Source organism: Phalacrocorax carbo, chromosome 3 (assembly GCF_963921805.1).
Source record: "Phalacrocorax carbo chromosome 3, bPhaCar2.1, whole genome shotgun sequence".
Classification (NCBI taxonomy): domain Eukaryota; kingdom Metazoa; phylum Chordata; class Aves; order Suliformes; family Phalacrocoracidae; genus Phalacrocorax; species Phalacrocorax carbo.
This window is the reverse complement of record NC_087515.1, coordinates 121,671,076-121,695,200: the sequence shown is the minus strand read 5'-3', so window position 1 is coordinate 121,695,200 and position 24,125 is coordinate 121,671,076. Positions and strand designations below refer to the sequence as shown.

Here is a 24,125-nt window from a genome sequence, read left to right as displayed (position 1 = left end):
CAGAACACTCTGAAGTACAGAAAAAGTACAAAAGTGGCTTGAAATCATCATGGTCAAATTATGTTAAAAGGCTATACTCTTTCCACTCCGCATGCCAGCTGACAGTTCATACACAGGGGTAACAGTAACAAACAAGGTGCTCCATCAGGAAGGGTTATCTCTGCTCCTTCACAGAAGCACACGGTACACGCCCTCAGACATTGGAGGGAGACAAACTGGGTCTTTGCAAAACATACTGGGGAAGCATAAGATGTGATTTGGGAACTGCTGTACCTTTTCCTCCCCCCTTTCATCTTGTGGCTACCCAGCTCCTGAACTTACAAAACCATATTCAAGCTACTACGCACTGGGTACAGCCCTTTCCTGCAGCAAATCATGTTTCCTGTCCTGCAAGGTACAGTCAGTCCAACAAGACTAGGGACATTTGCCAAGCCTGCTATCAGAAAATATAGCTTGGATCTGGTGGAAGATTTCAACAGTTGTGGAACCACATGGGAGGTTGTGCTGTTGTGATTACAGACCCTGCTTCAGCCTTCAGCCTTGCCATGCACGTACGCAGGGTTTTAAGCCACCCCTCTTCTCCCAGAGTGTGACAGCACAGCTGGATGCTGCAGAAACATGATTTTGTTATCAGCAACCTTCTTATCCATTTTTTTAAAAGGACAGCTTCTGCCCACCCTGCCAGCATGACCAAAGCTTATTGAATCTGCTTCCATTGCTCTGGCTACGTTGCACACACGCGGTATGAAGTACCCTTGCTCTGGGACACTTTTGCACATTTTGATGCTTAGCAATTTGGCCTGGCTGAGGTGAACTTTACCTACATTTTAGAAGGACCAGTACTTTCCCCGTTGCAGTTTTAGCTCCTCTTGTGCCCACGCCACACACCCCTTCTGCATTAACTTGCTTGCAAGGAGAAACACAGAGAAAGCTCAGTGCCAAGAAAGAGATAAAAACACACCAGAAACAGGGAAATACCTCCATCCTTTCCATTCAGAGGCAGATCTGTGTTGAATGGCAGCCCCCAGGACTGATCTGCCTCCAAAAGAGACTGAATCACAAGCAAGTCAGCCCCCTTCAATTCCTATTAAGACTTCAAGCTACTGTATATATTCTCCCTGCCTCCACCACAAGCTCCTCCTTTCTAACACAAATTTCTCACAGCACGCAGACACATGCACTCCCAGAAAGCGAGTAGCAGTGTTGTGATGTGTTGAAACCAGAGTCCGATGAGATTCAGCTCTTGCTAACAGCACTTTTTCATCAGCAAACTATAATTGGCAGCTGTTACCCACGACAAGAGTTTTGCAACACGTACCTAAAGAATATGCCAAACTAGATCTTCACACTAAGACCTGAAATTAAAACCAATATCCCAAAAGCAAAGTGACCCTCACTAGCCATTCCCAGCATGCTAATCAATCCTGCTGAACTGTAAAATGAGATCTGTTATATTCCCTCTGACCCATAAACACACCTACAAAGAAGAGAAGCAGAAAGGTAATTTAAAATGACTGATGCAGCTGTACGTAGTTATAAAACTCATATGGGACTCCATACCTTCAAAGTGCTGTTTATTTACCTGCTGTGCACAACTCAAAACAAGAGCTATGAACATTTTTAGATTCAGAAATTATTTAGAAATGAGACACTTCTCCTGGCTTAAGAAAACATAGGTTCAGAATATAATTCATTCTGTGCATGTAACACCTCCTTTATCTCAGCTCAGGGGCTTTTGCAACAATCAGGAGCTGTATATTGAGAGAAGGGGAATCTGGCCCATTACAAAATAATTGGGTCTTGCTATGTTAGCTGTAATTTATGTCCTACACCTTCCCAGTCTCCTAATCTAGATCTTTTCACTCCTCAGAGAAACACAGCACAAAACCTGCTACAAACTTACACAAATTAACTGTAGTCCCTTCCTTGTTCCCAAAGTTACTCTGACTAACTGCTGAAATAGTTTTGCTAAGGGTTGTTGAGAAAGACTTTTAACAAATTCAGAATCCTCTTACGGAAGATCCTATTCATCAGCTTATTTTAAAAAGATTACAATTACTCCCCACATAACTATCCCAGATCTGCTCACATCCACTTTCCCTGAGCTGCTCCTAAGCCCTGTAATAAGAGCTCCCATCCACAAGCAGCCATCCAGCATAGGAAAGGATCGAATGGATCGGCACTTCTCCCCTACCTGAGAAGTCTGCAGAAGTCTTAGCAAAGTTGCTGAAAGCTGTCAAGCACATGAGTCCTATGAGAAAGGTGGAGGTGGGAGACACATCTGGGCAGCACATCCTTAAGTATCCTCACGGCTTGTTTTCTTCCAGAGAAAGGGAAAGCGCTTTCTGCCCCAGTCCAGTACTCATTGCCCGGAGAACAGTGTTAGTCCCATTGCCTGGAAGGATCACAGCCAGCAGCGGGGAAGGAAAAGCACTCAGCACACACACACACTCACACACACACATCCCTGGGAGTGAATGAATCCCGGCTGAGTGAGGCTGACGAATGAGACAGACCTACCTGAGCCTTGGCGGAGGTCCCAGGGTCCTAAAAGCCATCGCTTTGCCCATATTTGCTGCAGACTATAGCTGTGCAGCTGTCCGGCAGCGGCACTGCAAGCTGGGGGGGGGGGGGGGGGGGGGTACCCTGGGGGGCTGGTTTGGAGAACCCAGTTGCTGTTGGTTTAGATACCCAGGGATCCTGTCCCCCTGGTGCAGACAGACAGAAGGATAGGCAGTGTTTTCAAAGGAGGGAGCCCAAAACAAAGTGCCTGAAATCACATGGATTTTTGGAGTGGTGGGGTTTTGTAGCTGCTGTTGAAATCAGTGTGAGCAGTGGTGTCCTGCCAGACTGGTAACAGGACAGTTCTTCAGCTGCATCCACTGTTGAGAGTGATCCTACAGTGGAAGAGGCTTTGCACAGGCCCAGGGATCAAAACTTCCTGGATCTCATTGCAGGACTGGGACTGGCGTCAGCCCACATATCCAAAATCCTCCTTCCTTTTGACAGCAGCCAGCCATGCCAGGCTCCATCTATCCCACTAGACCCCTCTCCCCTCTGTCAAACTCAACAGAGGATTTTCATGCAGATCCTAACCTGTGGTAACCTGTGGACAGACCCAGGAGACCTGTCTTCTTCCATAGCAACTACTTTAACCTCCAACTAGCATGGCCTTAGCTGCTAACTCGAGCACTGCTCACCCTGCAGAGTTAAAAGAAGGCTCCAGCACACCTGGAAGCGCATACAGTACTTGATCCTGCCTGATCTTCACCGACATCCTGGCAGCATCAAGCCAGCCACACTAACTTTGAAGAGCTGAGCTGAGCTCTGGGGACCCAGAGGTGAACTGGACTGGCAGACCTAGGTACAGGAAGGAGATCCCAGGCTTCAGTCATCAGTGTTAGCTGCAGCTCAGGCATAGGTTTGCATATAATAATGGACATTACCAACATATCTAGGCTAGCGTGGAGGCTGAGTGTCAGTGCAGAGAGCAGGGGATAGTTTTCATAGGTAAAGCCAACACCAGCCACTTAGCAGACTCTGTATCCACATACACAAACCTGCAGAGCAGCACTATGTGGGGCCACCAGGGAAGGGGAGATGGATCCAGGCATGTGGACAGCTGCTGAACAAAGCTGCAGCTTCTATTCAGCAAAAATAACCTGAGTAGGAACATCCCAGGAAAACCACAAATGGATTATACTCCTCTGTCCTGTTCACCCCCATGGAATGAAATGAAACTTGCCAAAAACATTCACCTTAGAGCTGAAAACAAGCGTAAGAGACTTCACCCCAAAGGGTTCTGGTTTTGTTTTCAGAGCTGAGTGCACTTATTAAGAGTTTCTTATGCTGAAATTTCTAACATTGTTTCAGCTGTTCTCAGAAGAAAATCAGACTGGCTGTCAGATTATATGTGAAAGACATTTTCAAGAGTGCTGCCATGAGCACTACAGTCATTGTTTCCACCAGAAATCTGTCCTGAGATGATCTGTGTGCTAGAAGCATACCTCAAGGGGAGCTGTAAGTCCTGTGGCCCTGTTTGCTTTCTGTCCAAACCGCCACTTGCTCAAGTTCTAACCAGCCACACTGAGGATGAAGGTAGTGCAGGAAATCTTGAGTTTGAGCTTGATCCTGTCTATGCCCCATCCACCCAGACCCCATGAACAAGAGGCTTATCTGGCCTGAATTGCACCTAAGCAACTCTCCTTCCCACGAACAGCTCAGCTCGTCACACACTGAGGATCTACAGTGAAGGTGCAACTGAGTCACCTCTCAAGGACAGCGGTGGCTCTAGGCTGACCTGACAGCACAGACATACCCTGAGGTCCAGCAGCCTCTGCACAACCTAGTCCCAGTCCTTGCTCTCTGAAGACAATCCTGCCACCTTACCTTTTTGCAGAAAGCTGCCTAAGCAAGATCAAAGACCAGGAACTTCTGTGAGCTATCTTACTCTTTATTCCACCTGAGACTTTAATCCCACATGTGAGACCCCTCTGACCCATAGTTTCCAGACCTAAGTATTAAAGAGAAAAGATCAGGACATTTGGCTCCTAGCATCTACGTGTAATTCTTGTCCCATCTAGTTCTGCTGCCCTTGCCAAGAGGAAGATTCACCACTATTCCCTTATAGGCATGAGATATCCATTACCAGATTATCAGTCAAAGCTCCTTATCAACAAGACAAAGAAACAATAGGACCCCTGGAAATTTATCAGTGCTCTGGAAAAGGGAAGCACTATTTGCTGAAAAGAGCCCACCCTGTTAGCAGGTGTTGATTTTACTGATTAAAGGGTAATTAGGTTTGGCTGACTCAGTATATGGGGAAGAAAAAAACTCCAGTGACAAAGGGTTTAAGGCTAAACATGGGAAGTGTGCTCGAGCAGCCCTCTAGGTTATCATTAATAAAGTCAAATCAGAGGGATGGAAGTTTACACCAGTGTCATGTGAGGGCTTTGTTTTTAACCAAGTTTGTAAAGATGCCTTCCAAAAGGAAAGCAGAAAGCAGCTCTTGCTAAAAAAAAGAAAAAAGAAAAAAAGAAAAAAAAAAGAAAAAAGGTATATCAGCCATTGGCAAACAGACTATTAAAGCCTATCTCCATAATGCCCTTATTGGTTAGGGCATGTGGGAACATCAGCTGTGTGTTTCAAAGAGAAAGAGGCCACCTGTCCCAACTGCAGCACAGACAAAGGATGGTCTCTCTGTCATGGACAGTCTCATGGGGTAAACATGAATCAAGGGGACACTAATATGAATCTTTAATTTCAGGAGTAACAGCCCTTGAAATCCAGCCATGCCTTCAAATATGCCTCCTGGGGATAGAAAATAATGCATATGATCTCTTGGATCCCTTGTCCCCAAAGCCACCCAGAAACAGGAATAGGCCAGTACTGATGCGGTTTGGCATTACATCTTAACTTGGAGGAATGATTATTTGGTTTCTTTCCTTCCACAGAGTAAATATGGAGAATGACTGGGGTTTTTTTAGAGACAGCATTTGGGGATACTTAAAAACGCTGCTTCCCTTAGAAGACACAGAGCCTTGTGTCTGAGCTGGTTTTTAATACCTTCCCACTCACGGCAAAAAGCGCAAGGTGTCTATGTGACCAGCTTAAGAAGCAAAGAAGTCCATAGCACCTAGTTACAAACACAGAGCCTAGGCCTGAGATCAGAACCTCTCAGCTTCCCCTGCAGTAACTGGTGCTATAGCTGCTCAGCATTGAGACGCAGGCACAAACACCAGTCCCACCTTCTGGGGTAATTCTCCAGCCAGAGATAAACCAAGAGTTAGGCACGTGAATCCCAGCATGGCTTTAGTCTGAGATGCTTACCAACTGTAACTCAGTCCTCCTTTTTGACAATGATACTTAAGTGCATTGCTCTTTCTCCTCCCAGTCTCCTCTCTCTTGCAGATCCTCTCCTTCTGCCACTGATAAGACTGTAATATCTGAAACATACATGCAAATTCCCAAAGTGCTTTAAAAGCATTTAAGTACAGCTGCAACTGGGGAAACTGAGGCACTGAGAAATGAAGTAATTTGTCATCCCATTTCGTCCCCCCAACATCATCCAGTTTATAAACGGTAATCAGGAATAGGCCCAGTTAGGATGATTCCCAGTTTAACGCCGTATGTGCTGATTTTGCTTCCTTCTAGGGCTGATTTTTGGTAACACTTTTCTATTTTTCACTGGCCCTGCACCACTAGCCTCTGACTTGTTGACTAAACCATCAACAGCTTGAAGAAGGGCTGGTCAGTAGAAGAGCCAGACTAGGATTGGCTTTCAGCTAGAGAACCACATGTAGGGTTAAAGCCATGTTTGTTTACACAGTCACAAGCAGGTTTATCTGTAAAAATGTGCTATGACTAGTCTTGCTTTCTGAACTAGTAACATTACTTACTTCTAACTGTGTTTTCTGTGAAGTCTCAAAGCACTCTCCAAAAAAGCACGGTTGCATTCTGCCATTTTGCACGTGGACAAAGCACAGTCATATATTTGAGGTCACTACTTTTTCAAGGTCAGCCAGGGAAAACTGTCAGAGATGAGGAAAGATTAAATACTTTTAATCTTTAAGTCCAGTTAGAGCTCTTTCCACTTGGCCCCATTGCCTTCCTGTAAATGAATGTAAATTGGCAATGAAGTGTATGTGCATTTATACTACTGAAATACATCTAAACTGGGTAGACAGAGCTTCAAATACAAAATAGAAAGGCTTCCCAGCATAGTACAGCTCTTTGTTCTTTTTTTTCAAAATTTTTGCCCTAACAGTGTCTTATGGAAACAGATGGGGTTACTCATGGAAGTAAGTGCTGTTTGCTTTCATCAATCTGAAGGCACAGGACTCCACATAATGCAGTTTTGCAACACAACACCAAGTATCTCACAAGTAAAATCCTCCCCTGTCTCCATATTCAATGTTAAACAACAGCTGTGCAGAATATTCAAACTGATAAACCTTTGAAGTTTTCACAATTTGTGTCACTCAATCACCCCAGTTTACAAAACAAATATAAAACCTGGGGGACTTTGCTCCATACTGAGACAGGTTTGGAGTGGGGGTGTTGCTTTACCATAATTCTGTGTAGACCAAAGGCCCCAGGTGATGCACTTATCTCACTAAAACATTGGGAAATGTTGAACAGAGAGATGCTAAATCCTCCAATACACAAAAATGTCAAAAATAAGCTATTTGGAGACTACAAAGCGATCCACAACAAAGCCAAAAACTTTCTCCTTACATCTGCACCAAGTAATTGGTGTCGAAACCTCTCTCAGCTGGTATTCTCCTTAGTACAGTGATGCCATGTGCTATGTTAGAGGATACTGTACAGTCTGGTGCTTTATCTAGGACAAGCATATCTGATTGGGTTTAGTTCGTGCCTTGTGTACAGGATGTTCTTGGGTTAATCACTGTACTAGAACTACAGGGATTTGGAGTCATCTTCATATTTCATCTTTGTACTCCACTGTGAGTAACATAAGGATTACCAGAGACAAGGATTTCAAGGATCAGAGTTCCTCAACTGTGAATTGGATCCTTCCTTTTCGCTATGTATCATCTGTCCTGCCTGTTCGGATGTTGTTCCATGAGATTTTTTCCTGTGTGGGCATGCAGCATCCAGCTGAGACCCTGAAGCTCACCGAGACCTTCAGGACTTGTGCTGCCTTCTTATATTTGTAATGTGAAACTATTCTAACACTTGACCTGACTCATTAGTCCTCTCTGAACAGTTTTCCTGGGAAGATTTCTCCATCAGTTGGATGATGGTACGCACTGGCTTTTTTTTTGCCACTGCTATCTTTCCTTTAGTATATTCTATAGCTCTCTGGGAGTGCTTGTTAGATAAATGGCTGGATTTTACACCTGAAAATATCTGTCTCTGACCTAGATGGTCTTTGCTTTGAAAAGCAGAGACTTCCCACCTGGTTCAATATGAGCAGCAGTATGTTTTTCCATTATCTCACCTATGGCAACCAAGGGACAGTTGTCTCTATCCCGCTGCTACACAGGTGTCAGTCACTTCAAGTTACAGACCCCTTTTAATCTTGATCTCCACTATGTTTTTCCCTTTTTTTTCCCTGTTTTACTATCAATCATCAGAGATAACTTACATTGCCGTTCATTTCCACAGGAACCAGAATTCTTCCTCAGTTTACTTGCCTGGAATTTCTCTGCTCGTCCTGTGGGAGAAACACACCATGATGCAATTTGATACAAACTGGGAATCATCTCAACGTTCATCCTTAAAATGATACTTAAAATGATACCACAGGCACCTATCCCAAACCTCACGAGTACCATGGACTCCATCTTGAGGGCATGCAAGTGTAGTAGCATGAAGGACAACAAAAGAGTCCTTCAGCACTCCCCTAGATCTTCCTGTCCCTCATGGACACACATCCCCTACACACAATCACATCCCATCCTTATTGCAACTACTGTTATAACTTATATCGGACACTTAGAATCATAGAATCATTAAGGTTGGAAAAGACCTCTAAGATCATCAAGTCCAACCGCCAATCCAACACCCCCACGCCTCCTAAACCTTGTCCCCAAGGGCCACGTCTACACATCTTTTAAATACCTCCAGGGACGGTGACTCCCCCACCTCTCTGGGCAGCCTGTTCCAACACCTGACCACTCTGTCAGTAAAGACATTTTTCCTAATATCCAATCTAAACCTCCCCTGATGCAGCTTGAGGCCATTTCCTCTCATCCTAACTTATATTGGGAAAGCCATTTTCATTGCCAGAGACTTTCCTGCCCACAAAACTGATTGTTTCCAAGCATAGTCATGAAGCCTTTGCATAACATCCACATCTATAGTAATAAGCTGAACCAATCAAGAGTCTGGACACAGGCACTGCAACTCATCTGGTTACAGTTACCTGTTCGACTACTCCTTGGCACGCTGTTGACCCAGGTCACCTGCCATCCAGACAATTCCTGAGCACAGTCTGGGAGTCAGCAAGGACTTCGGCCATTCCCAACAGGCAGGATGGAATCCTGCTTCAGAGTTTGATAGAGCATGAACAAGGCCAAATGACGTGTGCTAAAAGACCTACCAGTGTTTCAGAAGTTCTTAATAGCCATGGTGAAGACACAGTGGCATGGGATAAGAACTGAATAAATAACTCTGGACCCAGGGAAGACTGGTACTGTCTGCCAGTGCTACAGCTGCTTCTTCATCTTGCTACCTAGGCAAGCCTGATCAGAGCTGCCCAGGAATGACAGTGCATCCTGCAGTCCCCCTCCAGACTCCGGCACAGCTACAGCCCAGGCTGCTACCTACCGTGCTCCCACCTATTTACAGCAATTAGCAGGATGGGCTGTTCCTACAAGGGTGTTCAACACAGACTGCGCTCAAGTTTGAGCTGCTGACGTCAATGAAAAAAAATCTTATTGGCTTCCCTGGTCAGGGCCAGGACTGTCTTCTCCTGTGAGAGTGAACCAACAACACATCTCTCCAAGTCTCTCCCATCTTCACATCCTTGATCATGGATGGATTTGAACAATTCTAGATTGCAGGAAAGCAATTTCACTGAAGCTTAACACTTTCTAGTGCTCTATTAAAGGACAGGCCTAATGGAAGGCAGGGCTGAAGAACATGTGAGGAACATATAGTGAGCAAATCTCTTTCCAGGATAACTCGGACAGATCAGCTTTTGCCTCAGGCTTATCATTGCCTAGGGGCACAGGGTATTTCCCTCATTTTTGTACAGATAGATAGCAAATTACACAAAAAACCTGTGGCTTACAGATCACAAACTGGTAAGGAATCAGAGGAAATGCCATTCTGCTGAGTGGGTAAAATTAATCCCAAGTGTAATTTCACTGGCATCAGTGCAAATTCAATAATGGACTAGGTCTGCCATTTGCAAAAAGAAGAACAGGTTTATGTTCTCCTTTCACATGTGCTTAAAAATACATTTTCTTTTCCTTTTTTTAATCTTTTGCATCTGAAAGGACTGTTTCAAGAGTAACTGTATGCTTCCACATGCATTTGAGTGCTCAGGACAATAATATCACCAGTTATTTATTTTACAATGGTCTCAAGAGACTATCCAGTGACAAAGTCCAGGTGTGCCGGGCATTGCAGACAGTGCCAGACTATGTCATCTAAAACAGCCTAAGGACTTACAATGGCACTGAAGTTCAACCCAGTCAAACCTTTGCACTCTGTAGCCACCACACTAGCATTAGGGAACTCCAGTTAACTTGCTTGTAGGGCAAGAGACACTTCCCACTGCAGAAAGCTCATACTGAAATTTTACTGCATTCATTGTCTCTGGGCACCTGGCTCAAAGGCATATCGCTGACACCTAATGCAGTAATGTTACTTACTGGGCCAGCTACACAGAACACAGAGGAAGGAAGGAGGCTATACAGTGGCTTACAAGAGATTTTCAAGTGTCTGAGTTGCCCAGGCTAGGCACTGTCTGGGCTGACAGCAGTGGTGCGTGCACAGCTGTGTGTGTACGCTAATCATTAGCTTAGGGGTTGCAAGCAACAGGGAATTGCATAAGACTAGTATAAAAGGTGGCATTTCTATAGACAAGTAACTTACCTCAGAATCACCTCAGCTGAGGTAAAAAGGAACTAGAGCCCACCCAGCTTCCAACCCCTTTTCAATTTTTGCTGGGCCAGCCTGTTGCGATCAATTGGCAAGTTAGCATTGCCCTCCCAGCCTCCCCCTGCCCGCCACTCTGGTGCTTGTTCTCCACCCTGTTCTGCAGTTATCCCCTGGGTGCTATTTCATGCACAGCCCTTCCCTAGTCATTCTCAACCTGAGATGCTGTTGCCCAAGGAGACAATCTTTTCTATTTATTACTACACTGCTGATAATTTCTTGCTTCACTTGCCAACCTCATCTTGGACATACATAACTAGCCAAACCACCTTCTTCTTTCCTGCAGTGACAGGTAAAAGAATTTATTTTCAGCTCACTGAATCTACCCCAACACAGCGCACCAGCTAGCCTCCACATATCCCTCCCTCTGCAAAACACACCTCCTGAGATTAAAGGAAAAGCAGCTGTATTCATTAAAAGGAGTCCCAGTCCTAAGTGCTGATTTGAGGCCATTTGGTTTTCACCAAAAGAAGATTGCCACAAATGGTGTTATGAATACTTAGGAGAGCTGAGGGCTTCTTCAGCTGGTGTAGGAAGCCAGTGTCCATAGCTGCTGCTGCTTCTGTGGAGGAGGGAGAGACGCAAAGCTTGTAAAGCCCAGTTATCAGGGGAAAGCACTGCTGTCAATCCAGGGGAAGCTAAGTGAGACATAAAACAAAGCAGCAGTTTCTCTCTCCCACCTATTTTCATGCAATAATACTGCACATAGTTGAACCAGTGCAGTGGAAAACAATGTTATGATTTCTAAAGGATTTTTGCAAAACAAAGGATATTGGATCACATTTTCTCCTCCATTTAATCACTGTTCGCACAGTAATGAAGAGCAGAAGTTGGCTTCCTTTGTTTAAAATAACGAGAAGCTGTGACTTTGAGCAATTTGATCATAAATTTTTGTCTTGCTTTTTCTCCTGCATGAGCAGGTTGTGATAGTAGGTATAATTTACTATGACAAACCACTAGCATTAATGCATTAATCAAGAAAAACAAATGGTCCCCCTTTGAAATCTCCTGCCCACCTAGAGAGAGTAATGGCTTATAAATGGAGAAAGAACAAATATTGACTCTATGAAATGTAAAGGTACCTGGGAGTTCACCCATCAGTCTTTAGATTACACTTGCCTTTCAAGATGAATAGGATTTCTTTCATAATCCATTTTTATTATTTTTTTAAGCATCTCAGGAAACAGCATGGGGACATTCAACTCAGTGCTGCCTTCGGGTCTTCAAGGTGTTCCAGGCTGTTTCTGAAGGACAGTACCTCCAATTACTGGAATGAAGTAGATGCTCTCAACCCAAGAGTTGTCTTTCCATATGACAAAAGTACTGAAGGAGCTGCCTGGACTGGTTAATGAGTTATTTGTTTGATGGTGTTTCTGGTGTGGTTTTCTCTAAGATGGCTCCAGAGACTCATCCTCCATCACTTATGCTACAGAAACTCAGGGACACAGACACCCCTTGGCATCTGGACCTATACAGGACTCAAGAGGACCCAAGAATTTACTGCCTATGGGAAAGGCCTCTGGCACCATTTACTGAACTTAATTGTACTTTGTCACACGCTCTTCATCCCCCTCCAAACTCATAATGTCTCTTAACCTTTGAAGCAACGCTATACCTGTCTTCTACACAGACTACTGGAGTCTACTTCAGATTCATTTCAACACTGGCTTCCGCATTAGATTCAGTTCCTTTTAAAAATGTCTTACTGAATCAGAAAATGAGGAGAATTGAGTGTTTCATGAATGCTGAGATAAACCAGTGTTGCTGTCCCTCTGTAACCTGTAAGGGTGCCAGGCATACCATAGGGAACTAAATACTGAGCAGGGACACAGCCAAGGGCCAAAACTCCAAGAGAAGCTGCAAAGCTAGTCACATCTTAAATTCTCGATGTTCTGAAAACACCACAGATTCCAAGAGGAATTTTAAGACACTTCTGTCTCTGAACATAGGGCCAGTATCTACTGAGGCGCTGGCAAAGCTGTCCACAGACCAGTCCATATGTCATATATCACCTGCACCCTGACAGAAATCACTGGCACCTGTTTTTTTTCTTCTTCCATAAAGATTATACAATAACAATTTATCCTTCAGGGCTGGAATGCAATGAAGAGAAAAAGAAACAGAAGAAAATAGGTGTGCATGAACACATGGGTGATGTGCCATGACAGCCATGCCCACTGCGAGAGGCACTCCGGGAGCCTCGGGCTCAGGGGAGCAGATGTGATCATTTCTCCAGCAACTGCAGGCAAAGGGGAGAACACGCAGTTGGTCTGGCAGGGTTAACCACGTGTGGCTCCAACAGGACATACACTCCAAAACAACTGAGGCCTGGGGGTGTTTTGACAGAACGAGCTGAAGATTTTCCAGTCCATTGCTTCTCCAAGCTCAGTGCTAGGACACTGCCTGAAGAACAGTTCTCCTTCTCTTCACTTGCTCTACAGTAAGGCAAAAAACGTAATTGTGGATGCTTGATGGCCATCTTAATGAAGAGCTGTTCAAGCCATAAGGGTCTGGCACCTTAGGTTATTTTAAACAACATCTTGGGACATCTCCAATTACTATGCTTCAGCAAGGTCAACTCACCTTAAGCTAATGAACAACTCATGTCTCATCAAAGGGAAGCTTCCAGAAAAACTAGAGCTGCCATCAGATTGCTTAAATATTCTAATAAAATCCACTACACCCAAACCTTTCTAGAGTAGCTTATAGAGTTGTTTTGATATCTGGGATAAACAGGGCACAGTGGAATCCAGGCACTGCCTTGTGCCCCTGGTGACAGGGCTTTGCAAGAGAGCCTGAAGGATGCAGGTACTCCTGGACTGTGTGATATACATGGCCCCTCAGTCTGAAGGGAGCTATGTCTGCTCCACCAGCCACTGGTAAGGCTACAGCAACTATGAATGACTTGAGAGTTGTGCTCTAAAGGGCATGATTTAGCTAGGACGAAAGCAGACTCTGGACAGCTTTTCTGAGGAAGACGTCACCATGCAAGCTACCACTCCACACCTTGGAGTCTGCCCTCATCCTTCCAGTTAGCTTCCTTGGGCCTCCCTTCCTCCACTGGAAAAGCAGCTCAGGAAACCCTCAGAAGTGCCAGATAACATCCCAGCATCTCCCAGCAGTAAGTGTATATTGAATGCTTGAGGGGATTCACACCATAGACTTTCTTTTTCCCACTCTGGTATTTGGGCAACACCTCTGTGAGCAGGGATCACTTCCAGGCTCTGTACCTGGTGTTACAAGTGTGCAAACCAACCAAACACAGACGAGAGGACAAGAGATGCATTTGTGCCACACTGTTGCATAAAAGTCAGGGGAAGGAGCTTCACTCCTGAGGTAACAAATGCCAAAGTGAGTTTTTAAAAATGAATTACCAAAAGCAGTGTTTCCACTTTCAAATCCAAAGGAAATCAAACTGTGCCAAGCCTTGAGGTCTATATTGAGCCAGTCCTCATTTCCATTTGTGAAGGAGGTAACCACAAGTGTTTTCTGCACACCCAGAGAAGATGAGATGGGGAAAGCCCTCCACGAGCCAGACCCATTTCTTTTGGAATCTGGGGACATCCAACTGCCTCTTCTCAACCCTGAATGCACAACAGACCACATCTCCAGAGCAGCTCAGCCCCTTGGAGACATCTCTTTCTGTTTAGAGACATAATAACAATAACAGCGTTACCACCTTTTGCTGTGTTTCCTCTAAAAAGACATCCAAATTCCCTTGGGCAACATGAAAATCTGCTCCCCTCTTTACACCCTCTGACACTCTACAGACAGCTATGTTGGGGCTGCTGCAATGTGGCCTCAGGTGTTTAGAAATTTCCATAATTTCAGACTGCAACACAGCCTGTTTCAGAATGTGATACTGACAGCCTTCATCCCAGTGTTGCAAAGGCTGATGCACATATCTATGCTGGGACTGAAGCACCACGTCCCTGGCCTCATGGGGACATGAGCGGGTTAAATCCAGACAGCAGATGTTAGATGCAGTTAAGCAGGCCAGTTGAGCCAGGAAGCAGCCTGCCCATGTTCACACAACTCAGAGTAAGAGTCCATCCCAAATGCTGCTAACAAGTTTGGGGGTTTCTTAATTCACATTCAGTGTCATAGAAACCCAGGTGTTTCCTAGAACTCAGGAAGCTGTCTCTCAACTCATTCTGAGCCAACACCAGTACAGCCTGTTGGGCATCCCCACATCAGAAATGTATGCCTCTTCCCTACCTGGTCAAAAGCAGCAGGTTTGGGAAGGTCCATTCTTGGGGCTTTGCTTACAATGAAGTTGAGCTAAAGCACATAAAACAAAAATGAATGGCTCAGAGTGACAAAGAAAGGATGGAGTGAAACACAAGGCACGTCTCCTTCGTCTGGGGTAGTCCCTAAACATCTGCCTTTTTGCCACTAATTAACAGAACCATCATTCAGTGAAACCTTTAGCAATGAAGCGTGTTTCTACATAGCTCCAAGAGGGATCAGTTCTACTTGTGACCTGAGGGAGAATACGTTATCTTTATCAACACATATGCAAGGACACAAACATCAGGGGAGGAGGACAGAAAGACTGACACACCCATGCCAAAAGAGATTTGGTTTTGAAAAGGGCTGGAAGTGGGAGCACTCCCAGCTGGATAATTGACAGAACCCGACCTCTCAACGCAGTGTTGTGGCCAAAAGTACAACTGTGAGCTATTGTGACCTCTGTATTGGGATGACTGTTAGCACTACTGAGCTGCCGTGTTCAGTTTTGAAACAAACAGTTCAAGAAGGATGTGGAACTACTGGAAGAGACTTCAACATGAAGGATGACATTTAATTTAAGACCTTGGCCCTGTCCTACTTGCATAGATGGATCTAGGGGATCAGGCTAAGATGGAACTCAAATGCTCAGACAGGGAATTGCAGTGCATTTTGGTGGAAACAAAAAAGAGCTGCAGGGCACAACATCCCTAGATTGAGTCACAGCTGACCAGACATTGTGGAAACACAACTACAGCATGCTCCATGGGATGTCCCTGCTCCTCCAGGGTAGATTTGCCCAAAGCTTCTTATCAAAAAGAACTTAAAGAGTGAATTGACCACGACTATCTGAGAGAAAGACACGCACTTAGTAATAGGGGGCCATAACTCAAGCTGGGCAAGCAATCACAAATAAATTTTGTATAGTAGCAGTAAGAAACCACATGTGAGCTTCCCCAGGACCTGATGGGGGAACTAGAAATATGCTCAACTCAAACAGATTTAATTCAGAGAAGTCCCAGTCTGTTTAACTTTTGCCAAATCACCTGAGCACAGTGATGCCTTTATGAATTTCATCCTACTCCTATAAGCATTTTACAGACATTATTAACTCATGTGCTTGTAAAGTGATCCATATTTTCATAATTTTGTTATATAGGTACGAAAAGTAGGATGGCAGGATGGCAGCCCTTCCTCTATCATCTGAGCTGATCACTGAAGAAAGGCTGAATCCCTTGTACCTGGATTTCAAACTCAAGAAAGCTGTCCTTGAAACAAGAGACCCAAGAACAGGGGTTCCACCATGAGTAAGAAGCCCACACAGTACAGCTGATAAAGCTAGAGAAACAGCTGTCTGCAAGGCAACCTTGATAAACCTGCACTTGTGCTCCTTAAAAATGGAAAGCTGGGGCATACCTGACAGCTTCGCCAAGCAAATCAGTGGTGCCTTGATCTCAGGGTGCCACAACAGGCCACAGAGGAACCAGACACAGCAACCTCAAGCAAAGTGAGGTTCACCTACAGTAACTTGGGCATCCCTCAGCTCAATGCAGCACCAGGGTGTCAAGATGGTCTTGTTAGGCTGCAATCAACAGTGGTTAGCCAAGGAGTTAGAAATGCCTCGCTTACACCAAAGCATCCAATATTCTTCTTTGAAGAAAGCTGTGAGCCACAAATCTGCAGTTTTCCAAGTCACAACCCACACACCTCCTTACTGCTGTTTTGGGATCTCCTCAATCACCATTAAGCTATTGGAATTATCCCTACATGCTCTGTTCCTCACCCCCCTGACATATATTCTTCTAACTTTTTAATAGTGCATAGGTAGTGACAAGAACTTAAAAACAGAATAATCTTGAGATGTAATCTTTGCTTCAAGTGGCGTGCTCAGTGGTGGTGGTGATTGGAGTTTTTTTTGTATTTTAAGGGTCAGAGTGCCCTCTTCTGTCCTATCTGTGTCTCATCATTAACTCCTGTGTTAGATCAGATTATCGAGAAATACCGTGAATTCTTTTCTGCATACCCTATCTTCTTCTAAACAACAGTTAAGAAACCAAACAACTGATCATAAACTAGAAAATAACTCTCCTTAATGTGGGGGCTCAGGCAGGGTACAAAGTCAGCTGCCACTAATAAAAGGGGCTGGGGGTACATCACAGGCAACATGATTGATCTAATTAGTTGATAAGGTCAGGCATATTTTGAAGTGAATCTCTGTGAAGTTTAAACAGTGGGGTGTTATTAAGTCCACAGTCTGCGTTTAAACTTTGCCTCTCTCTGCCTGTGTAGCTGCTAACTGAATCCAGACTGTTACTGACACCTGAGGAAATGTGTCTGGAACAAACATACTAGAAGCAACTCAGTAATGTAATAATTTCTAAAATAACCAGAGTGAAATCACTGGGACGGCAGGTCATCTTAATTATGGACAGAGCTAACAATGGCCCAGAAAAAAATTCTTAATGGAGGCTTTCTATCATGAAAACACACAGGACCATGTTTCTGGAAGCCATATAACCACTTCTGTGTAGCAAAGCCAGCATTAATAAACTGCTGTGGATCCTCCCGGTGTCCCAGGCAGCTGCCAGGAGCACGCTGGCACTGCATTCCCACCTCTGCTGCTGCGCCCAGCGGCCCGCTGGAGGCCTTAGCTTTCCCAGAATCACAGAATGGTTTGGGTTGGAAGGGACCTTTAGAGGCCATCCAGTCCAACCCCCCTGCACTGAGCAGGGATATCTTCAACCAGATCAGGTTGCTCAGAGCCCCGGCCAGCCTGACCTTGAATGGTTCCAGGGATGGGGCAGCTACCGCCTCTCTGGGCAACCTGGGCCAGGGTTTCACCACCCTCATTGTAAAAAAAAAATTCCTTCCTTATACCCAGTCTAAACCTACCCTCTTTTAGTTTAAAACCATTACCCCTTTTTTCCTGTCACAACAGACTTCGCTAAAGAGGTTCCCCCCCCATACCTTGCAACCCATTGCCGCAGCACCTGCCCCTCTCCCCTCCCACCTCAGCCTTAGGGCCGGGGGTGCGCTCTGGGTCTCCTTTAGGCGGCCCCTCCTCCCCCACCCGACACATCGCCTGAGGGCCGGGGGCGGAAGGAGCCACCTCGGGGGATGCTCGGCTCCGGCTCCAGCACCCACCGCCTGCCCCCGCTGCCGCCCGCCGACCTGTCAGGAGGCAGCCGCAGCGCCCTTCTGCCGTCAGCCCTTCCCTCACGCCCGGCCTGGCCCCACCCCCCGCCACCATGGGCGGGCGCCGCCGTTCCGCTTCCCCTCGGGGATAGTTTGTCCCGCCGCGCTCGCCATAGCAGCGCTGAGCGCATGCGCGGCAGGCCGGAAGCGGCTGTAGTCGCCATGGCGGCCGCCTGCGGGAGGCTCTGTCTGCAGAACGCCGCGGGGGTGGCGTGTCTCGCCGCCGCCCGTCCCGCCCTGCCACTACCCCTGCCCGGCAGTGAGGACCGTCCCTGCCCCTTATCCCCAGTCTGCCCGCGGCCTGTCCCTGTCCCTCAGCGCCCCCCGCCCCGGCGTGTTTGCCCCGAGAGCGGGAAGGGGAGGGGGGAGCTCTTGTTAAGGGGGGGGGCCCAGGCCTGCTTTGGGGGAGGCGTTGGGGGCAGCTTATTTTGAAAACACGGTGAGGGTTTAAAACTTATTTTTTACAGGGTGTTTTTCTTCCTCGGGGCATCAACTTCACAGCGATGGAAAGCCAGCAAAATTCCAGCCGCCTCCAAAGCCTGTCATTATTGACAGGCAGAAGCAGAGAGAGGACAGGAGGTAGGAGTCCTGGTGCTTACCAGTGAGCCTGTGGTCGGATCCGCTCCTAGGCTGGTAATTGTGTGAGCGCCTCCTTAAAACGGCTGAGGGAGCTGGGGGGGGGGTTTAGTCTGCAAGAGAAGAGGCTGAGGGGAGACCATCTCGCTCTCTACAACTACCTGAAAGGAGGTTGTAGCGAGGTGGGGGTTGGTCTCAGGATGAGAGGAAGTGGCCTCAAGCTTCATGAGGGGAGGTTTAGATTGGATATTAAGAAACATTTCTTTACTGACAGAGTGGTCAGGCACTGGAACAGGCTGCCCAGAGAGGTGGTGGAGTCCCCATCCCTGGGGGTGTTCAAAAAACGTGTAGATGTGGCACTTCAGGGCATGGTTTAGGAGGCCTGGGGGTGTTGGGTTGGCGGTTGGATTGATGATCTTAGAGGTCCTTTTCCAACCTTAATGATTCTATGACTATGATTATAAAGCTCCAAGCCATTCTTACACAAAAAGCATTTTCAAAGTTTTAGCAAAAAAAAATTTATGTTGAAATACATTTAAAACACCTTAAAATACTGTATTTTGGGGTTCCTGAAAGAAGTGAAACATTAAAAAATTGTGTAGCAGTAAACATTTGCAATTTTGGGGTTAGTGTGCAGGGTTCTCTCTGCTAGAGGCACACACCTCTTCAGCATGCCACAAGGTGACAGGGATGTGGGTCCTGTGTCTGCCTTTGCCTGCTCAGCTGTGAGCACAGACATTAGTGTTTGTGAAGTGGAGCTGATGACAGCAGTGGTAACCTTCATGAGATGTCTTTTGTTCTTTTTTTTGTCACCTCAACCCATTTGTGTTGCTTTAAATGACACAATGGTTAAAACTGCAGTGCGGTGTCTGGAAGGAAAGTGATAGTACTGTATTGTTCATCTCCCCCACACCCCAAAAAAAACCCCATAGCATGCCAGCAGCCTAGGAGCAGGGAAGTTATTAAAAATCAGACTATAAAAAATTCCAGATCTGTTAATGGCAATATCTTTAAGAAGTGAAGGGTTTACATGGCTCTTTTAAGAAATGCAGCGTACGATGCAGCAGCTGGGCAGAACACGAACATTTAAATGACATTTTAATCTCCTGAGATTGTGCAACTCTGAGGAGGCTTGATCTTGTTCATTGTCCACGTGGGTGCCCGTAGGCAGCAGCACCAACCAGAACGTCTGTGCTGCCACACACGTTGCCCTGTGCTCCCCCGCACCCCCCGTAAGGTTTGTAAGGCAGGTTTGCGTTTGTTCTCCATTTACCTGTGTTGGGCGCTTCTCTCCTGGCCAGACCCAGGATTTTTAAGATATGTCTGTACTAGTGAATTAAACGTGTCCAGTTTCATGCTCTGCCTCTGTGGCCAAGCAGTTTTACTACCCAAAGCAGAGTGACCACATCCAAGTGGTCTGTTGGAAATGGTCCTCTGCCCAGGCCAGTACTGGGTCAGGAAGTGTGCCTTCAGCTCAGCAGTCAGGCAGTTGAGTTCCAGGGCATGAGGCAGTTCCTTGGCATGGTGTAATTATTGGAGGAGGAAATACTTTTGCGGGTACTTTTAAGCTTCTCTAACACCAAGGAACATTTATGTGGTGTCTCCTGTAGGCTCTGTTTGGCTGTTTGTAAAAAGTGGTAATAGATTGTTCCGTATCTGTTACTATAAAGTCATCAAATAGTAAGTGTTCTGTCATGTGGATTGCAATTAAACCATTATGTGACCTGTTCCTAAGCTGTGACAGCAGTAACCAAACTGTCGCCTTCCAGTCAGCTCCTCTGAGACTGACATTTATTGTTGGTTTTGAAAAAAAATGTTTAAAAGAACAAAACAAAACAAAAACAACAAAACTCCACAAAAAAAAAACCAAACAATTTGGGTAACAAAAAATGAGAAAGGTAACTTCATGAACTGCAGTTCATAGCTCTGAAAAGGCAATTGGTATTGGTGGTTATAGGTGATAATTTTTTTTTTCATTTTTAGGCCAAATACTTGGATTTCTTGAGTAGTTTTTATGCAAATGCTTTTGTTTCGTACTTACAAAAGTTTGGATTTTCTTACAGGTTCTTGAGCCCTGAATTTATACCTCCCAGAGGGAGAACAGATCCTCTTAAATTCTATATAGAAAGAAAGGATATGATACAGAGGCGAAAAGTCTTCAACATCCCGGAGTTCTATGTTGGTCAGTAACAGCTTTCATAATTTTGTCAATACTGTTCATTGGGTGGGGTAGTAAAAAGCGTGGCTGGATGTTGCAGAATATCACAGACCATCACAGTATCAGGTGTTTTAGATGAACTAGTATGTGTTTGTATGCTTACTAGTTTGTCTTTTAATTTCATCTTTATATCCAGTTTCCATTAAAAATACAATACTAATGTGTTTGTTATGTGGTTTGGGGTTGTTTTTGTTTTAAATCCTGGCACTTTAGCATATGGTTTACCAGTAAAGCTCAAGAAAGGAAAATGCATTAGATTATTGTATTCAATTTGCATAACAAAGAGTAAAAAATAAAGGTGAAGGTTTAAAGTTGAAGAAGGTTCATAGTTAACCTGGAGAATCACTTTAACATATACTAATTCAGGGCGTGTTAAGTTTATTCTGTTTCTGGCAGTTTTTAGTGGAAAATAAAACATTTTCAAAATGCTCCTAAGCGTGTGCACTTTGTGACTCTTTCCCCACATTCCGGTATGTGTTTACCTGAACAGTCTATTTCCCTTTTCCGCAGGCAGCGTGCTCGCAGTTACTACTGCAGATCCGTACGCCGGTGAGAAAGCCAGCCGGTTTGTAGGCATCTGCATTCAAAGAGGGGGAAAAGGACTCGGCGCTACCTTTGTCCTTCGGAACGTTATAGAAGACCAAGGTGGGCTTTTAACTGCAGTAATTACGCTAGAAATTGTAAGCAAAAAATGTTGAGGTTGTATGTGAAGGGATACCTGGTGTAGGCATTTGGTGTGCAGTGAGGATGAACTGAAATCCTGAGGCTACCTACTAGAGGATGCTGCAGGTTTAAAACTGCATACCCAGAGATGTCGATGCGCTGTGTTTTTAAGGCTTGGACATGCTTAGTAAATTTTTTGTCTATATACTTGGAGACTTTTAGATCTGTTTTCTGAGGAGACTGAATGTGATCCACTGGTTGTGCGTGTGTTTGAGCCTGGGCAGCCTACCGCTAGCCACGTAAATACTAGCCCAGTTTGAGCGCTGTGTATTTGCATGAACTGGGGCCACGTGCATGAACTGATTAACAAGCAACAGATTAGCAGAGTTTTATAATAGGTTCACATCCTGGTTTATGACAGAATGGGGGAGATGCAAATACTGGTGTTCTGAGACCAAATAGGAGAGGGGCGGGTGCCCTTTATGTACGCTACAGATATGACGAGATGGATAGTAACAGCCATTGTAACCAAAAGGCAGGGAAGTTTAAAACCCAAACTCATCTTCCTTAAACTCAAGCCATTCTGTTGTCAAAGATTTGACTTACAAATCTGCATTTCCCTGTGCAGGCACAATGCACATGGGCAATCCCGTGTGTACACAGCACTGCATATTGTAGTTCTCTAAGAAGTAAAAAACAGTTCTTGAATAATATAGGAGTGCATAACACTGAAGAAATACTGATTTGGTGTTAATGACTTTCTCTCTCTAAGGTGTTGAAATATGTTATGAACTATACAGTCCTCGAATCCAGGCGATTGAGGTCCTGAAGCTGGAAAAGAGGCTGGATGACAACTTGATGTACCTGCGAGATGCCCTCCCTGAATACAGTACTTTTGATGTGAATATGAAACCTGTGTCTCATTTAGACCATGAAGAAATTCCTGTAAACAAGGTAGGAGCCGCATGTTTCAGAGGGAGAGCGGAGGATCAGTTGTGTAGCTTTCATATCTGACCGATACCCTGGAAGGCTGTTAGGCGGCTCTCCCTTGCATTAGTTACCAGGGTGACAAAAGCAGACAAAGTAAAGCATGTCTTGATGCCCATTCTATAGTGAAAGAATGCTGAGAAGGTAAATATCTTCGTTTTTTAAATAAATAAATCCCCCGTAGTTAATTTTGAAGACATACAAGGAGTAGTGGCCTCCACATGCCTCTATATAGCACTGTGCAGAGAGGAAAGCTTTTCTTACAGCAGTGATGAAGTTGTTACTGATTTGAGAGGGGTAGGGGTCAGGAAACAAAGTAAGATTGGAAGAGTCAGCTAAAATCTGCATCTCAGAGAAGGCCCAGAAACCAGGAGACACTGTCAAAAGGTGTTGCCTCGTAACTCAATAACTCAGTGATCCTTCCTCCCTTTCCCTAAATGAGCTACTTTTCCTTAACAAAATAACAGGAGTGGAACTACAAAAGATGAGTTAACTTCACTTTATGTGCCAATTCAAGGACCATGTAATGTATCAAGACAGTGTTAATTAAAATGTTCTACAAGATACTATGACAGCAGTCATGTGGACACAAAATTCCTTTTCTCTGAAGTTCAAAGTAGTCATTCCTTAACATCCTGACAAATTGATCTGTTTTCTCTTACTTTCATCCTGTTAGAGCAGCAGTTGTCTCAATTTTTGCTAAGCTTGCAATCAAAATTCTGATTACTTAACACTTTTTTAAAATCTCTCACCCTAGCTGCAGGTACGAATGAAACCTAAACCATGGTCAAAACGGTGGGAAAGGCCAAAATACAATATAAAAGGAATAAAGTTTGAGCTACCTGAAAAAAAAATGATGGAAGCACAGAAGTGGAGCCAGCCATGGCTAGAGTTTGATATGCTGCGAGAATATGACACTTCAAAAATAGAGGAGAAAATTTGGAAAGAAGTGAGTGAAGGGCTTAAAAACTAATAATGGTTTTTACAGTCTAGGAATTATTGAGAAAATTTACTTGGAATTTACTGCATGGATTATCACTTGTCAAGTTTTGTATATATACATAGGCAAAATACACAATAAAGTGAGCCTTGCCAGAGAATTGCAAAGTGTACAAAGGTTTGTGGTTGAACATTACCTCCCTCTTCCTGAAAACAGCCACTCCTGTGCTGAGGAGTGTAATGCTGGGTGCGCCCCTTCTCCAGAAGCAAGCAGCCTTCTCTTTAAATTTAGTTAGTGAGAAGGGTTTGTATCACCCCTTCACCTTAGCTGTGGTGTCACTTCCAATGCTTCTGTTACCTCTCTCTACAGCTGAGGTAGTGGCCAGTTATAGAACAGCCATTTTGAAGAACTGAGCCAGTTTAAGCCAAGTCACATGAATTAGTGTAAGGTTCATGCTGAAGTGCTCACAGTGTCAGAGCAGGCTCAGTTCTGGGAGAGCTGGTTTCATAAAACTGATTCCATAGTAGAAGCAGAGAGTTACAGGGCTCAAGCATTAACTGCCTTCCCATACTTACAAGTAATCTCTCCTCCAGAAACAAACAGCTACAGAGCTAAGTTGTGATAGAACAGCTATTATTAGTTATAATAGCACAAGGCTGGGTGCTTCAGGGGAGACCCTTAGCT

The 24,125-nt window shown here is 44.9% G+C and overlaps 2 protein-coding genes across 4 annotated transcripts in view; one reads left to right on the top strand and one right to left on the bottom strand.

Moving 5' to 3' along the window:
* Positions 1-8,159, bottom strand: part of EVA1A (eva-1 homolog A, regulator of programmed cell death) — a 222,537-nt gene extending 214,378 nt beyond the window's left edge. For 2 of the 3 annotated variants that reach the window (XM_064448160.1, XM_064448162.1), the window contains exon 1: positions 2,195-2,374. In XM_064448160.1, the coding sequence (XP_064304230.1) occupies positions 2,195-2,294 (100 nt within the window). In that variant the 5' untranslated portion in view covers positions 2,295-2,374. Of the gene's footprint in view, positions 1-2,194; positions 2,375-8,110 lie in introns of those variants that run through there. The other variant, XM_064448163.1, reaches the window with a different exon arrangement.
* A 10,015-nt stretch (positions 8,160-18,174) lies between these two features.
* MRPL19 (mitochondrial ribosomal protein L19) lies at positions 18,175-23,601 on the top strand. The gene is made up of 6 exons (XM_064448159.1): positions 18,175-18,316; positions 18,525-18,636; positions 20,697-20,815; positions 21,362-21,496; positions 22,287-22,468; positions 23,259-23,601. Exons 1-6 carry the CDS (start codon positions 18,187-18,189, stop codon positions 23,472-23,474), a joined length of 894 nt encoding a protein of 297 aa, XP_064304229.1. The 5' UTR covers positions 18,175-18,186; the 3' UTR covers positions 23,475-23,601.
* The last annotated feature ends 524 nt before the right edge of the window (positions 23,602-24,125 follow it).

Coding starts and splice junctions, on each gene's coding strand:
- MRPL19 (XM_064448159.1), top strand. CDS start 18,187: ATGCGCGGCAGGCCGGAAGCGGCTGTAGTCGCCATGGCGGCCGCCTGC. Junction 18,637..20,696: donor AAGCAGAGAGAGGACAGGAG/GTAGGAGTCCTG, acceptor ATTTTCTTACAG/GTTCTTGAGCCCTGAATTTA. Junction 20,816..21,361: donor CATCCCGGAGTTCTATGTTG/GTCAGTAACAGC, acceptor CCTTTTCCGCAG/GCAGCGTGCTCGCAGTTACT.